The following is a 17,500-nucleotide window of genomic DNA, read 5'->3' on the forward strand; positions in this document are numbered from 1 at the left end:
TGGATGCTGGTGGATAGCCGCCCCCACATTCGCGGCAAGTCTTTCGGCGCGATCGGTCGCGTAACGCGCTGTTAAATATCGACGTATATTCGTATTACGCGACTCTTTATTTACCAATTCATCCGACTGGTTAATTTTTTTTCGTTGAAGGTTTGTTGTGGTTCATTATGTGCTAATGTGATTTGTATATAACCAGTTATAAATTTAAATATTATTTGTTTGCGTTATCACATATAGTTTTCTTTGTCTCGCCTGGTTAGAATTTTTATTTACGATCTAAAAAAATATCAGTAGGCTATTTAAAAATCTAAAACATCTGTTATTTGTATATAAGTAAAAATGAATGATAAAATAAATTGGAAACGGTACAAAGAGCGTATTTTATTGTATTTTTCAATTAGGTACGTATTTCTGTAAATAGTTCTATATATTAAATAGTTGAGTCATGTTTTTGAACTATATTCAACATTTAAATATGTAACGCTAATAATGTAATCATAATACCACTGTTGTCTTTCGCAGTTTTTTTTTTAATACATAGCATAAAACTTAATCCAAAAAACTAAAAAATAGATATCTCTATAGATTTATTGTTATAAATATAAACACTCCATTGCCTGTAATTCCTATAATCTCTGAGTATCCAAACCCACCAATAAATTGCCAGTAATTTTTCAAGCGGTGAACATTTTGTATTGATTTATTCGTTGACAAAGCCTGATGTTAATGGTCGAATTCACCCTTGTTAATGAGAATTTAGTATTAACTCCGGGGAAACAACGGTTAATATCGACCGAGTTATTCCTCGAAATTCCTGGCATCTCTTTGATGTCTATATACCGAATGAAATAAGGCCATGTTTGGAAATAAATAAAACATTACATTATTTATATATACGATAGTACATTACTATGATGTAAGTTGTACCAATCAAATTTAAAAAGTACTTTGGCACTCCTTTTTGGTTTCATTTTTATTTATGTTTTAACTAAATTATTTTATATAAATTTAAATATGCTGTCTTATCACAATATATTTGTATTTTGTTGTTGACTTCCGTTCTTAATAAAAAAGGTATACTCAACGTCAAAAAAGTTGCACACTTTTAAAACACCCCTTTGTCATAAATCTGGTTTAATATCACTAAAACTTTTACGTATGAAAAAGATAAAGAAAATACGTTAAGAAGGAAACATTTTTTGTTATAATTTCAACACTTTGGCTTTTGATACTTTAGAGGAAATTGGAATTTTTAAAGTGAGGATTATCAAGGAATTAACTATGAAATTCAACTAACTAATATTTAATAATATAAGCAGTTTATTTCCGAACCACATTGATGATTAATTCTACAAGATGTTTTGTTGAGTAAATCTGTAACGCTAAGTGCACTCTCTCAGCTGCTATGTAAAGCACGCCAGTAAAGTTGCTCTACTCTACTTGGTGGGCAACGCAATGTCTCTTTGAACCATAAAAACTCAGCGCTTTCAATCCGGACTCTCAACGGGTTTCCATCTAGGTGATAAATAGCCTACAATCATGATAATTAAAGTAGCAAAATACGGGATGATTTTTTTGATATGTTGATATATATTTTTTTGGAACTGTTTATGCGTCTCTTGGCTTGTGTTAAACAAAAATATTTATTGTTAGAGAAATGTTTGCACTTAAAATGAAATCAATTAAATTATTAAACAATATGTAAATATATAGCGGACTTTAACTTTTTAACTTTTCTCAAGTTAATTTGCGCCAGATTTAACATAATATGTTAAAAAAATATTTTCGCAATATTTTAGTATACTGATCAATTTTAACTGACTGTTCCAATATATCATAAATGTTGACAGGTATTTTATTTGATGGGATTGCTTCGGGGAAATGCACAGCAAGCCTTAGAAGGATTTTCAACTTTCTTAATACGTTCCCGATTTCAACTTGCCTACATCTCGCCACCACGCGACTTGAATAACAATAAAAGCAAACATTTAGGATTACGTACAATTACATTAAAACAATGCCCAGTTATTATAACCCAAATAGAATTAACGACGAACCTTAGATGTAGAGACTAGGTCAACGTTTTTCTTGCCAAGGGTCTGTTAAGACTGTTTTGTCTTTTTTGTGTAATTAAGTGTCATTAATTTTAATGTTGCCGTCAAATACATGAACAATGTTAAGTATATTTATAGGAATACATTTTTGTATACAAAGGGCACTAAAACTGATAGAATTTATTACATTTGAATAAATTATTTTTAAAGGTAAAATGTTAAGGTAAACTTTATAAAAACAACATGAGATTCGTGAACTAAATTATATTGAATGCAAATGTAATTCATTTAAATACCGTGGTCCGTTGAATATTGGCTGACACACTGGCCTTTGAGCCACATTAATGTGTCATTTGTTAGGATACTATTATCGTATGTAATTAATTTCTACTTCTATTATTATATACATAATAATGATAACTGAATTGAGATTTCATCGCAAAATATGACAAAGATAAATGTAAACACACATCATTAATTTTACTGAATATTTGTTCGATTCAAAATCTTATATTAAAATCTATGTCCATGTGTATTTTTAAAGTTATGTAAATTGATACGTACCGACAACTTCATACAATTTGTACACCCCTTTTAAGATTGATATTCCAAACGTTCAAGACTAGAAATATGCGCAGTATAAAGTCGTGGTATAAAATTTTGCCGCAAATTTCCTGCAAATCGGGCGTAACGTTGTCGGGAGTGATTGGTGTGAACTTGACGGGGGGCTGTTAATTATATGGCTGTCGAAGCCGAAGCAAGCTACTTGCGGCGCGAACCGAAATTAAGACTCATGCCTCGTTTGCCACACTCCTCGTAAAAACGAAATTTAAACGTTACTTGAAGGATCGCTCTTTGTGAAATATCTTTTTTTATGTGCCAGTAACAGTAAAATATGATATTACAATTATACATTTTTATAGACTTGTCTACTTTTTAAAAATATTTTTCTTACATTGTTCAAAGATGTAATTAAATTAATTCAGACCTTATCTGTTTGATGGCAAAACTTATTTAAACTAAACTCAATTCAGCTATTTGATTTTTAATTAGAATACGACAATAAATTTAGTTTCGTGGTCAAACGCTAATTTGTTCATCATAAAAAATATCACGTTAAAAAATTACAAAAAGTTATATAAAATACATCAACGAAGGAGTAAGCTACCAAAAGTGTCGGCACTTTAAAAAAAACATTAATGCGACAAACGTGAACCTTTTCCGATATTACGTGTCTAATCCCAGAACCCATTTTTTTTCGGGACTCACGTAGGACAACGGATTTACGAAGACTGCTTATCGATTATGTGTCCCAAAATTTCGCGCGATACGGAAATTATAATAAGATTATTTAAAATAGAATTTGTGAATGGTATGAAAAAAGTTGACTCTCGAGACAGTATAAAATTAAACATAACACTGGAAGATCAATATTATATTACAGTGCTTTTTACGTTTACCTTCGGCGCTTAACGTGCTTCTATAACTTGTAACTTGTCCGAAATAAAGTTATTTTATTTAATTTTAAATTATTTATAACATCTGATGACATTAATGTAATCACCGGTTTCCAAGTGTTGCAAGTGAAATTAATAAATTCAGGCATAGTTTATTTAACCCTGGTCGACATATGAAGGATCGACTTCGATATAAAACTTCCCTCATTTTACGTGCACTGAGAAGTTTTTGAAATAAGTTTTCAGTTTAACTCCTACTGATGTGCTATTCAACATAGTTTAATTTAAATAAGTAATAATATTACTGAGAGCGCTCACAATAATTACTTAAATATTAAATTAAGCGAAGTGGATTTGTTCGTACATATAATATATATTTTGTTTACACATAGTATATAATCAATAGGCACTTAACCGACGTGGCCTGAATTAACATCTAATCCGCCGCATAAAACTATTTAACATACCAGTACTACGCAATTGAGCTTTGCTATCCGCATTCAATAAATTGCACTGCGCAACATAAGTTTAAGGATCGCAATTTGTACTGAATATCAAACTCAATATAATTCCACCATAATTTAATTATTAAATAGAGGAATATCACACACGCAATTCACTGTTCTTACCTGTAAAAATGAAATGATTAATGTTAAGTCAAGTGAAATTCTACAATCAAAAAATTTTGTGTAGAAAAAAAAACAATAAATGTTACACATGTCAATAAACATTTCAGTCTAACGTTATTTTGTAAGTTTTTTTCAAAATAATAAAAACGTTTTCAAATTCGTTTTCCAAACGCACACAAAGTTTAAAACGGCATTAGGTCCGTACAACAATGGTAGGATAGAGATAAATTAATTAATCACGATCAAATCTGTCTTGCTTAATCACGAACCCGTTTGACCGACCGTCCTTTGTAGATTCGTACAGCCTACAAACGGTCTAATTTCGTAACCAATCCATTTTATACATTTACCTATTCAAGTTGAGATATGGTATTAGTGTAACCTCTTTTTTATCGCATCACGTCCGTTCTGTATTTGCCCAGAAAATGTTCTACGCAAGTTCTACTCTCTAGCAAATTAACTTCATCGCTATTACAAATGAAGTACATATACATAAAGCTAATTTAAGACTCTATCTATATATTTTACACTCCTTGTACATGGAATGATTCGTAATTCAACCAAATATAAAGTCAATAATTAACTAGAGTTAACTGATGAGTACATTTTTTGTATGTCATATCTTACTAATGTTATAAATACGAATGTATGAATGTATGGATGGATGAATGGCTGTTATCCCCAGAACGGCTGCATGGATCTTGCTTAAATTTGGCATAGATAGTTTAGAAAAACACATAGCCTATTAATTAACTTTTCTTTTAATTTCGCGCGGATGGAGTCGTTGTCGTGAGCTAGTAATAATAAATTATGCTTTATAATTTTAACATGTTTTAAATGTATAACAATAAAATGCTACATAATTATCAAATCATTAAAATAGTCACAATTGGTTATATACAAATCAAAGTAATAAAATGTTATAGTTTATAAATATTTTCTACATATTTCTACTTTGAAAGCGTATCAAGGGAAAAATATTTTATACAGAGCAGCCGATGTAGCCAGTGTAAAAACCAGTATATAAGAGAACTATAAAGATGAAGTATTGGTGGATACTGTGCATCCTGATGAGCAGCCTCCTGGATGCTCAGGCTTCGATTTACGATGACGATTATGACACATATACCAGGAATTATGACTACAGAACCTCAGGTAAGTGATTGTAAAGTTAAGTGTAGGAATTAAACTTTTTATTATTTTATAACTTGAATCAAAACTTAGTTTGATTAAAATTAAAAAAAAATGTAAAGTGATTATAAAAATAGTTTATTCTACCACACACAGAGTCACACGCAGATTTAAGAGGAGAGATCATGTGGTACAACAATTTATTCCATCTTTTGTAAAATTGGACCATATCAATGTTAAAAAAATGTCCGAGTTCGTTTTTCAAAAGAATTCAATTATATTCGTATTTTATAATTAAAAAGAAACTCTTTTTGTAACTGCTATAAAAATAAAAGAGAAAAAACCCTCAATATAAAGTTGAATTTAGATGTTTTATCGTTGCACCAATTGGATTTTCACAATTACATTTATCTTTCGCTTGAAGCGAAGCGTCCTTACAAATTAAGTTTGCAACGAGAAACGAGTAGTCGTCAACAATAGATGAGATTTCCAATAGCAAGGTACCTATGTATAAAACTGTTCGTTCTACCCGCGACGTTCTACGTCCGCGTCGACTTCGCAGACTGATTTTCCAACGTCCACATTTGTTTACTGTTCCCAATTGTTTTCAAAGCGTCAATATTTCTCATCGATACCCACCGGAACGTTTTACACAAATTAAAATGATGGATTTCATAAACCACGGATATACATATTTTATTTCAAATATCACGTGAAATTTTAAAATACTATATCCGTAAAATGACATTATTTTCGATTTATTTAACTTACATTGTGTATATTGTAAAATAAATAACGCTTTTTCGTCCTCTTCTTTGTAGAAATAATAATTTTAATTCATAATTAGTAAGAGCAACAACCGTGTTAATTTGTCTAGGATACATAAAGTCACGTCTCTTAACTCTAAAGTACAAAGTTCATCGTCTCCAACTCATTAGAAGTACCCTTGGAGTCAGCCCGTATTGATAATCATATCAATACGGGCTGACTCCAATTGATATGATTAAACTTTTGTAAAAGTTATTAATGTGACATTAATCTGCATTCGCAGAAGGTAAGTAAGTTCTTTGGCAACAACTCTAACCTGTTTTGTCCAAACTTCATATAAAAAAAACTTTAGTTAAACATTTAGGAGAAGGAAAGAATAACCTAAACCTCATACTTGTATTTAACTTCTACTTCCTAAGTTCTTGAAATGTATATGAGCCAAAAGCATCGCAATGTATGGCCGTATGATAGCTGCAAATGTGTTTGAATTCAAGTTAAGGGCCGAACATCGACAACATGGAGATTCACACCAAAGCCGCCAGTTACGTACGTAACGAATGCACTAGCTATTGCCTTGCGAAGACAGCCCGGTAATACAATTTCCCGGTGCTTCAGCGCTATTGCCATCTTGGGGACAATTTGCACTAATGCTTGTGCATTTCATGTTCACTACAAGCGTTGTTTGAATATTTTGCTGGAATTGCTATTGTTCGGTTACTTTGTTTGCATTGGAATAGAATAATGTTATACTTTAAGAATTTTTTAAACTTAAATACGTAATTTTATCTCTTATTCGTTCTCTAAGAGCGTACTGGAGGGAACTCTATTATGTTAAGTTTGTTTTATCAATGTTGGTGCAAAAGTCCTAATGTAGTGTGACGGTAAAGACGGTCAAAATAAAGCGGAGAAGAATGCAAATTAAAAAAATGGAGAAACTCTTTCAGAATCCGTTGTGCAGAGTTCGTTACAAAGTTCTTTTGATACTTAAACCTCTTGTTCGGTAACAGTTTTCCTTTGACTGAACTGCAACGTAGGCAAAATCATAGCAACCAAAAGTCTAAAATTAATCGTCAGTGTCCATACTTTTTTTAATTTAACGAATAAAATACATGTTACGACGTCATTATAAAGCAATTAGTTGTATACTACTGTCCAATGTTTTTTGCATAGTTATTTATATCTTACTACTTTCATAGAAGCTTTTAAAAGCTGCAACCTATTTGTTACTGCACCCTATTTGTTAATGTTTCCGAGTCGTCGTCTTGAATCTTACGAAACGTTCAAACGATTGTCGTTTTTAAGGTGGAATAATCAGATTAATCAGATTCCCAGGTAGTACATAGTAAAATATGTTTTTGTACACGTGCTTCGGCAGTGGAACCCCGCCTTACAGAACTTTTTCTAATCAACGAAGTTGAGAACGGTACTAATCAACTTTTTTAGGAAATAAAAATATTGAAATACGAGTATAGCCATTAGTAAAATTTTTCGTGAAAACAAAAATGTCATGAGTACTAAAGTCTTATATAAGATATATTCCACACGTTCTCGCCTTAAATTTTTAACGTCGAAGGTGAACTAATTCTCGAGCACCGTCTTGAGTTAACACGACTAAGTCAGTAAGCGTGGGATTAACTTAAAAAAAAGTTACATCGAGAGAACATTTTAAATGCTAAGTTTCTTAATATCAAATGTGTAAGCAAAGATGGCACCTTACTGTATGTACTTCTCTCTGTATATGCTACATAAGAAATATGCTTGTATATTAAGTACTATTTTGTTCCGTCTCTCTAATTATTGTTACCTACACCTAAAGATATTTTCAGTATCTTCCCTCGTAAAGTGGGCAAATACCAATACCAAGTGAGCAACTTTTAACTTGAAAAACTTTAGGAGTTGGCATACACTACATCTACACTATATGTGTGATATTTATATCTGTGTGATTATTTATTTTCCTGCTATTTAACATTTTTGGGCAATTTTTATTCGTAATTATTGTACCGGGCTTATGGAAGCTTCCCAATAGTGTATTATTCTCATACAACACGAATGGTGCAGCATAATTTAGTACATAAATAAAAATTCAACAAAACTTTTGTTGTACTTTTTCTCAAATTAAGCTCGGTGAGTGAAATTATTTCCGGCATTTTTCTTGATTTTATTTCGTGTTCAAAATGTAAATGTCAAGAACGACCTTGTGGAAAATTACTACATCCATTTCTGTTCACAGTAATAGCCACTGTAATGAAACGCTTGTCATGATTTGGGAACGTAGGGTTTTATGTCCGAACTATTTTTTGCTTATACAATAGTGTCCCTTCCTTTGTTATAAAGTAGGACACATAAAAACCACATCCATCGCAAACGACGAGTTAAATGAAATTGTTCCACAGTACGGACTATCGTAAAACGTAGATTGTTTATTACACTCGTAATACTGACAGCCGATTAAATTCATAAGACAAAAATAATTTCAATAAAAAAATTACGACTTTTTCTAAATCTAGGAATACATATTAACAGTAACTTTCAAACACAAAATACTTTTTTATTACCCGAATAAAACCATCTAAAATAAAAGGTATTAATATTTTTCGTAAAACGATCCAGTTATAATTGAAAGCGACTACTCGCCAAAAAAAAGAAAATCGAGCTTGGAACTAATCCTCGGCTTAGAACAGTTCGGCAGCGTTTCTATGGAAAAATGTCACGAATTAAATGTAGCCGGGGATTTGTTTCGCTCAAATCGCCTGGAAATACGAAATGGAAAAAAATGTGTAGACATAGCATCCCAACATGGATTGATTTTATTTATTAAAACAGAGTCAGCAAATAGCACTTTTTACTGAATATTCCAGTATTAATTTAATAAAATTGCACACCAACATAAACCACATATTGCATTCCCAATATTTAGGTGACGCTGCATGAATAGCTAGTTTTTATTCCATAAATTACAATAAAATAAATATTCCCAGCTTTTTTCCGACTACAGGAAATAAAAAATACATTTCGGCATACGATACGACAATCTCTGAACTTCACTTGAATTTATTACTACGGTTAGAGTAAAAAGGCTGCGAGCGTACTCGAAGGGAGATATTCTGAGGGCGTGTGTTTTGTTTACAAATTGCTCGTTGGTGCGTGACTCGGCGCGGTTTGAATCACCGCGAGATATAGCTGCTACCTGCTGATAATTTTCTTCGATATTACTCGAGACTACATTAAGCGGTGAGTAGAGATCTTTCTTGAGCAGCAATAACGGACCGTGAATTGGATGTACGTGTTATTTTATGCTCGTATCAGATAAATAATGTACCATTTACAAGGTTTTACTGCTTATTGACGGATATATTCTGTAAATAGTGAAATAATTTTTACTTTCTATTAAAACCTCATCTGACAACGAATCGGCAGTCTATCAAAGAAACATTCTTTTAAGAATGATAAAAATTCGTTCACAATTCCTTTCTCATAAATTAAAAGACGAGCAAAATTGCATATTTTTTAGTAACGAAATTGGACTTGCAAAAGTAAGTCGTTAGCTGAGATCACATACCTAAGAATTGTATCATAAAAGAAATTGCAATGGAATAAGATGTAATGAAAAGAGTGTAGTGCGAAATATAAGATCCTTTTTGACGCTACGCTGGTATTTCATAGAATGAACACTGCGCTGATCATTCAAAGGTTTCTCTCATGAAGACTGTTTCTATTTTTTTACAGTATCAGTTCATACTTTGTAGTTTTTTGTTTTTCTGTAAATCAACGATAACGTTTAATTTAATTTGTTTTTTCACGGCACTAATGCGTTACTTCTTTTACTAATAATTAACTTTCCAGGATAGTTTTATATCCATACCATATTTTTTAAAATTAAGATAACTAGAGTTTAAGAACATATAAAATCAGAGATAATAATTAGTACAAATTTAAGGCAAGAAATCCTTCAGAATTCTATATTACTGTGATCACCTTGGGACAAAATTGTGCCTCTCTAAAGCTCCGTAATGTAATTAACTGCCGTCTTTCAAACCGAAGCAATGATTTCTACTTTAGCTGATAAATTCCGGGAAATTTCACGGAAATTATGTGTTGTTATGGTGATATTCTTTAAACATATCATATTGTTAAGTCAAGAATTGCCAGTAACTTTTACTATCGAAAATTAATTTTATATGTAATAACGTCTAAAATTAAATAATTCAAATAAATGCTAAAAAAATCTGTAGAAGCACCAACTGAAAAGGAATTTTTTAAGGATGTTATTCTTGCATAATTCCCCAAATCGGGGAGAGGGGATTCAAAATTTCGTATTAAGTATTTTGTTAATTTGGTATGTTCTCTATAGATATCAATGATTCCAAATGCAATCTAACTGACACTGATCAAGAAAATATATAAAAATAACGTTTTTGTTTTTGTTCGTACAGAAAGTCGTACGTGTACATCGAACGAGTTCCGATGCAAGACCGGCCGCTGCATCCCACTGTCATGGCGCTGCGACAACGAGAAGGACTGCTCCGACGGCTCCGATGAAGAACCCGGCACGTGCAGTAAGTACAACACAAGTTTTCACATCTTATCAAATAGCATAATATTATAAGAATCTTGCTGAGTTTCATCCACAAGGAAACGAATGAAGGAGTATATATGTAATTTTATTAAATATTAATTTATATAATAATTTTTTACATATTTATGTTATGTAAGTCACCAATGTAAAATATGTAATTAATGTAGACTAACAATCAATTCAAAAAATAGATTTTTGGTCCATTGAACAAACAAGGACTCCTTGCCAATATAACTAATGAATTTTCAAATAAAAAGGGAAAAACTAGTTTTTCTTTGTTTGTTAAAAAAAATTGTGTATGTCTTCAGTATCCATTGAATTAGAAAAGTGATAAAAAACATTCGAAAACTTTAAGCAATTGCCGAAAAATTCTCACCTCTTAAAGATATATAAATTAAAACATTGCTGTAACGATTTTGTACATAGTTAAAATTTTGCTAGCTCGAAATTTAACTTAGAAAATGTATAAATTTTCGAAAAATAATTATCTTAAAATTTACGGGAAAAGTTTGTGAGGCATCACGCGTACCGAGTCTTTAGCTATGCTTCCGACGCGGATTGAAATCTTAATTACGGCTCAAAGTTTCACGGATTAATTTTATAATCTTTGACCTGTCTTTTACCATATTTAAGTATGAATGAATTTATAATTCATTTCCCATTCAAATATATCTTTTAACAAAAACAGATGCAGTGTTATATCGAAATGCGCGTCAGATTAGGTAATGGTATTCTATCAAAAAATTCGATAGACATTTGCATAAACCTTGTGTTAATTTATTTACTTTGCAAAAGCAACGTAATGGAGCAAATGGTAAAGGATTTATGCGGGATTACTCTCGTGTTAGAAACACACGAACCGGTAAATTATGTCTGCGATGAAACGAGAATTATTTCGATTTCTCTTATATTTGCCGGGTAACTTAAATGTACTCACATATTTGCATATTTCATTGCGAGTGAGAAACAAATTTATTTGTTTATACACGAAAAATAGATCAAACGTGTTTAAATTATCTTTTCGGAATTAATTAAGTTTTAATCAAACCAAGCCCGAAGTCTTGGAAATCCACGCTGAGGTAAACGGGGAAAAATCTTAAATAGTAATTTACTTTTGTTATCCTGACCGCGAAAGATTACTTGATCAAATTTTAAATCAATAACTAGATTAATATAATTTTCTAGTACTTTGCTATTACTAAGTCCAACACGACAACGATAATTTTAATTACTGAAGAAACATCAATGAAAGGACCTAAACCTAGGACAAAGACCCCTTTCCTAAAAACGTATAGAATAATACTTTTCAATGATACTTCAAAGTCAATTGATAAATTTTTGTACAAACAGAGCGACGCCGACGCTATGTACACAGATCGTCTCAGTTTATATAATTTATTAGACGCAACTTAAAACAACATTACTCTCGAAATAGGACTATTTCAATTATTTACATTTCAGTCTCGGCACTGCCACTGTCTGTGTTGAGCGTAGACACTCATTAATTTGATCGTGTCCCCAAAACTTTACAACGGAACAGAAGTGCGGAGGAAACTGTTTTAATTACCTTATGACAGATGGAATGATCAACAGAAATTATTTTAAAGTTCTTGTATACGTACAGTCAGCTTCATAAATATAGTGGCAGTCAAGATATCCAAATATATAGGAACACCTAAAGTGATCAATTATATAAGTACAACCAAAGTTATCAAATTAATTGAAGCATCCACTCTGCTCAAAAACACCGGAGCGTTCACATCGTCATATATATGAGTACATTCAAAATGCTCATAATTATAGTAACAGACATAGCGTCAATAGTAACGAAGCATCGAAAGTATGCAAAAATATCGTAACATTTGACAAAATTGAACTCTATCCTCTATTTGCTTAAGATACACTTTGAAATATACTACTTCTGTTAAATTCATTTGACATTTTATATCAACACATTTTTTTGCTATTTACTTCAAGTTTACGTCCCGCATGACAGATAGGTAAGCAATATCAAATTTTAATTTGTCACCATACATGCCCGTTTGGCCTTACGGCTTAACTGCTCGCTGTAATACGCAGTTTTGGCGATTCGAATCCCAAACTTATTTTTACATTTTTAAGGTTTTTAATTTTATTTACAAAGCTTTATATAAAATTGAACTTTATCGCAACAATTATTGGTTACTATTCGACATCTTTAAAAATTAAGGAACCACAATATTCCTTGTCCCTTTTTTTAACCGAGACGTCATTAGCATGTTTTTTTATTGTTCACGTTTATTATTGTAAGTTTCGTCATTAAATTCCGCGCGGACTGTCAGTGGCGACATCGAATACGTGTAATAAATCTATGCTTGGAAAATTCTACTGCAACCGGACTGAAGATACCTAACAGGAAGAGAAAAATATTTTGATACAAATTGGCCGAACCTAATCGTTATTAATTTTATTTAAATATTTAATACCCCAAAAATAAAAATTTAAATTTGTTTTTGTTAAGTAAAAAACATATTCTAAGTAAATTACTAGATTTTTCCTTTTCATTAAAAATAAATCAAGCTCTATACATATATTGATAATATTGAAAAATAAAAACCTTGTAAGCCTGGGATTCGAACCATTAAACTTACGTACTGCGGCGAAAATAGTAAAACATTGAAACTAGCACATATTGTGACAGAATAAAATTTGATATTACTTACTAGCTTTTACCCGCGACTTCGTCCGCGCGGAATAAAAAAAATGCTCACAAGATAAAAAGTTCCTATGTCCGTCTCCTAGTTCTAAGCTACCTCCCCATCAATTTTCAGCTAAATCAGTTCGACCGAACTTGAGTTATAAACAGTGTAACTAACACGACTTTCTTTTATATATATAGATAGGTAGATTAGGTATCTGTCATGTATCGTCAATTTATAAATTTTAAACGTTATAATAATAAGAAGAAAAATGTTGGGTTGTCCGATAAGTTCGTGCCCATTATTAATGGAAATTTTAAAGGCCCTTAAGTTTTGGAATACGTCTTTTAAATTATATTTGTTCGATTTTATAGCAAAACGTCTTATGTATTTCGAAAAAAATTAAGTCAATCAGTTTTTGTAAAACTAATAGAAAAGAACGAATCGTGTCCTACCATTTTTGTCACAATATGGCTGATGTGTTATGTAAACATGTCATATGTTTTCAATAATTGTAATATATTCGGGTCTATTCTAAGATACCTATTGAAAATCGGAACGAACTTATTGGACAACCTATTATGTTGATACAAAGCGTCAAATGAATTTAACAGAAGTAGTATATTTCAAAGTGTATCTTAAGCAAATAGAGGATAGAGTTCAATTTTGTCAAATGTTACGATATTTTTGCATACTTTCGATGCTTCGTTACTATTGACGCTATGTCTGTTACTATAATTATGAGCATTTTGAATGTACTCATATATATGACGATGTGAACGCTCCGGTGTTTTTGAGCAGAGTGGATGCTTCAATTAATTTGATGACTTTGGTTGTACTTATATAATTGATCACTTTAGGTGTTCCTATATATTTGGATATCTTGACTGCCACTATATTTATGAAGCTGACTGTACATGTTTGGGTATGGTTGTATTTTTTTCTTTTAAATTGAAAATTTGTTTAAATTTTGTATGTTTTAATTTAAGATTCGATTAAAGATTTATATATGTATGATTGATGTATTTATTTATGTATGCATTGATGTATTTCCTACAAAAAATACGTCCCTGTATTCATTTTAATTACCCTTTTTATAATAGCAGCAAGCTTTATTAAAATAAAATCTGCTAGAGCCTTTAATGTATGAAAGAAATCAATAAAAAGTTTGACAAACAGCGGCACAGAGCAGCAACTGTCCGGAACACAAGTTTGTGTGCGCAAGCGGCCAGTGCATACCGGCCGCGTGGCATTGCGACGATGCGCCTGATTGCCCCGACGGCTCAGATGAGCACCACTGTGGTAAGGCTCCAGCTCGAAACACGCATGAAGACTACGAGCATGATTACGAGCAGCATGTTACAGGAAAGGACAGCAAGAAAAATCATTTCAGCCTTCCAACGTTGTACGTCATTCGGTCTTCGTCTTTTGGTGCCATCATTAAACGGTTGGCAACTATCATGACAACTTGAACAAGGCAGCTTTAAATATGATTCGCGAGCGCATGTCATGGGAAATTTAGATAAAAATACATCGGCAAAATAAATCATGAGCGTTAAGATACGGTTTGGTAACGAACGTTTTTCGGTATCTTTTATCGTTTTCATTTGCATTCGACTTAGCATGAGCATGACTTGGGTTGACAGAAGTGGAGGCATGCGGCCCGGAAGAGTTCACGTGCCGAGGGAAGCACGGAGAATGCGTGCCGCTCACCTGGATGTGTGACGACAACCCAGACTGCTCAGATGGGTCCGACGAGAAAGCATGCAGTAAGGGTTTTACTTTATTCATTGCCAGATAAAACATTATTATATTACGAAAGAAGTTTCATAGCTATTTAAAAAATCATGTCTGTCCTATTTCAATAATTCGTTAATTATTCTATTTTACAATTTGCTATGTTACTTCTTTCAGTGTGGGAATTTCCATTGCGCCAAATTTTCAAAGTGAATGTCATAAAATCATGTCTGCCTTTCAATTTCATTTTGTTTGCAATAAGCTTAGGGCACAAATTCCTAATTGAAACCAAGTTGTATGTACACACACAATATTGAAACGGCAAGAAGCACAAATCTTCTCCACAAATACATTGTTAGTGTTTAGTCTAGTCTAGTAATAATGAGATAACAGATAATATTTCACAGCACCTTGATTCCCAGTTTTCAGTTTACCAAATTAATGTATAACTGAACTAACCACTGAATCACCATCAATCAATCGAGGAAATGAATTGATATTCCGCAATTCTATACAAATATTCGGTCCATCTATCGATAAATTTCTTATTTTCATAACCTTCATCATCTTGCCCTATAACGCCTTAACCTTAAAAGATATTCCATGCATGCCTTTACATCTGTAAGTTTTCTTACCGTAAAAAGGTCGGATACTGTCATTTCCCATTTATCAAATCTTTGACACAAAAGTAACATTCTTACTTTAGCACGTATTGAATGCTAGTTAAAAGTAGTTTTGTACTTACTTGTAGTTTAACAGTTCCTAACGATACTTAGTATAAGTTTTGCAAAAAACTTTTGCTTTTCACTTATTTTTAAGTATCCGATGGAAAAGGGATATTATAAATATTTTTCTTTTGTATTTTTTTTTGAGTTTAGGTCATTATATTGTATTGATTTTACAAATGAAAACAGTAATTACCTCAAGACAGTGATAACTAGTTAATGCGTTTGCTAGTTCTGAGAAGGAATTTAATTAAACAGAAATACTCTCGCCAGACACGAGACACTGGCGAGAGTTAGTTTTTTTTGTATTTCTCTTATTTTATTTAAGCATCTTGGAGTTATCTGGTAAATTAATAAAGCTTTTTATTAATTAGTTTTAAAGTATTAACTTTTATTATTAAGAGACCACTGAAAATTCCTTTAAGTTGAAGTTTAACGTTTATCTTTTTCGTTTACTTGTAAAACTTAAATACTATATTTTAGGAACTGTTTTGTTTAAACGTTAATAATATTAGTACCTAATCTTTATTACTTTCATTCTTTTATAAAACACAACAATAAAGAATAAATTCTACATACATCAGTAAGCAAGTCAATACATTACTTTGTATCATAAAACTCAGCATGTACTGTTCTACATATATTGCATACGATAACGTCTGGAAACGAAATCCTCTCGGGGAACTGTGTCTCTTGTCGTTTAAATTTTAAAGTGGTGTACATATTGTTAGAAGGTTTCTACGTCGTTTTTTGTTAGAGAGAGATCGTTCTAGATTCAATACTTGGAAAATGAATTGTTTTAAACAACAGATATCAATTTGTTATAAAAGGTTTGTTATGGTTTCATTTATTAAAATACATTTGTAATTAGTTTCAAATACATTCCTACTGAATTATGCATAAACATTAATATTAATAACTGTATTTTAAAAACTTAAGGGGCAACGAGGCGATGATATTAAGATTTGAAATGGCAAATTCAACATAGCACTAGACGAATTCGATTAGGAACAAAGAGCTTTATATTATATAAACATTAAGTAACTCTGTCTACTCTGACTAATGGTAATAAGAAACGAGCTGGGCATTGTCTAGTATTTTAAGATTCCATCTTTATGGCGGCTCTTGGTTCCGAGTCTGCGGAAGAAAGCGGACGTGGCATGCACGCTGTACCTCATACAAGAGATCCGCAATAAAGTTTATATTACAATATAGTTTGATGATTGCATTAACTAATTAGATGAGACATGTCGCGCGGACGAGTTTACGTGTGGGAACGGCAAGTGCATCCAGCAGAGGTGGGTTTGCGACGGCGACGATGACTGCAGTGACGGCAGCGATGAAGCCAAGTGCCCAGCGCCCACCTGTCAGCCACACGCACACTTCTCCTGCGCAGACGGTCATTGCATCTCCGCCAGGTGGCGCTGTGATAGAGATATCGATTGCCCCGACGGCAGTGATGAGGCGGTAAGTCACATTATTATAAATAATATATCTCATCATAAAATGCAGATGTGCTTACAGCCCCCTTAGATGTTCATGTACAACATCTGGGGACGACCATTCTTTCTTTTAGAGGTTTTTGTTCAGACCTAAAGAGGTTTTTGCTTATGAAGTTCTCAGTCACCCAGGTTTAATTATATCTCCCTGTCGCTTACAACTTAAAGCATCAAACTTATTACGTAGGAATACTACAGAATCACTCGTTTGTGCCGTAAAATATGAACAAAGACATATTTCAA

The 17,500-nt window shown here is 32.2% G+C and overlaps 1 protein-coding gene across 10 annotated transcripts in view; it reads left to right on the forward strand.

Annotated features, from left to right (window-relative positions):
* Positions 1 to 17,500, forward strand: part of LOC106714417 (low-density lipoprotein receptor) — a 150,933-nt gene that overhangs the window by 118,347 nt on the left and 15,086 nt on the right. For 3 of the 10 annotated variants that reach the window (XM_045682419.1, XM_045682408.1, XM_045682431.1), the window contains exons 3-5: positions 10,476 to 10,598; positions 14,943 to 15,065; positions 16,999 to 17,225. In XM_045682419.1, coding sequence (XP_045538375.1) covers positions 10,476 to 10,598; positions 14,943 to 15,065; positions 16,999 to 17,225 — 473 coding nt within the window. Of the gene's footprint in view, positions 1 to 10; positions 151 to 5,102; positions 5,296 to 10,475; positions 10,599 to 14,475; positions 14,599 to 14,942; positions 15,066 to 16,998; positions 17,226 to 17,500 lie in introns of those variants that run through there. The other 7 variants (XM_045682438.1, XM_045682412.1, XM_045682424.1 and 4 more) reach the window with 4 other exon arrangements.

This window comes from Papilio machaon, chromosome 2, assembly GCF_912999745.1.
Source record: "Papilio machaon chromosome 2, ilPapMach1.1, whole genome shotgun sequence".
Taxonomy (NCBI): Eukaryota; Metazoa; Arthropoda; class Insecta; order Lepidoptera; family Papilionidae; genus Papilio; species Papilio machaon.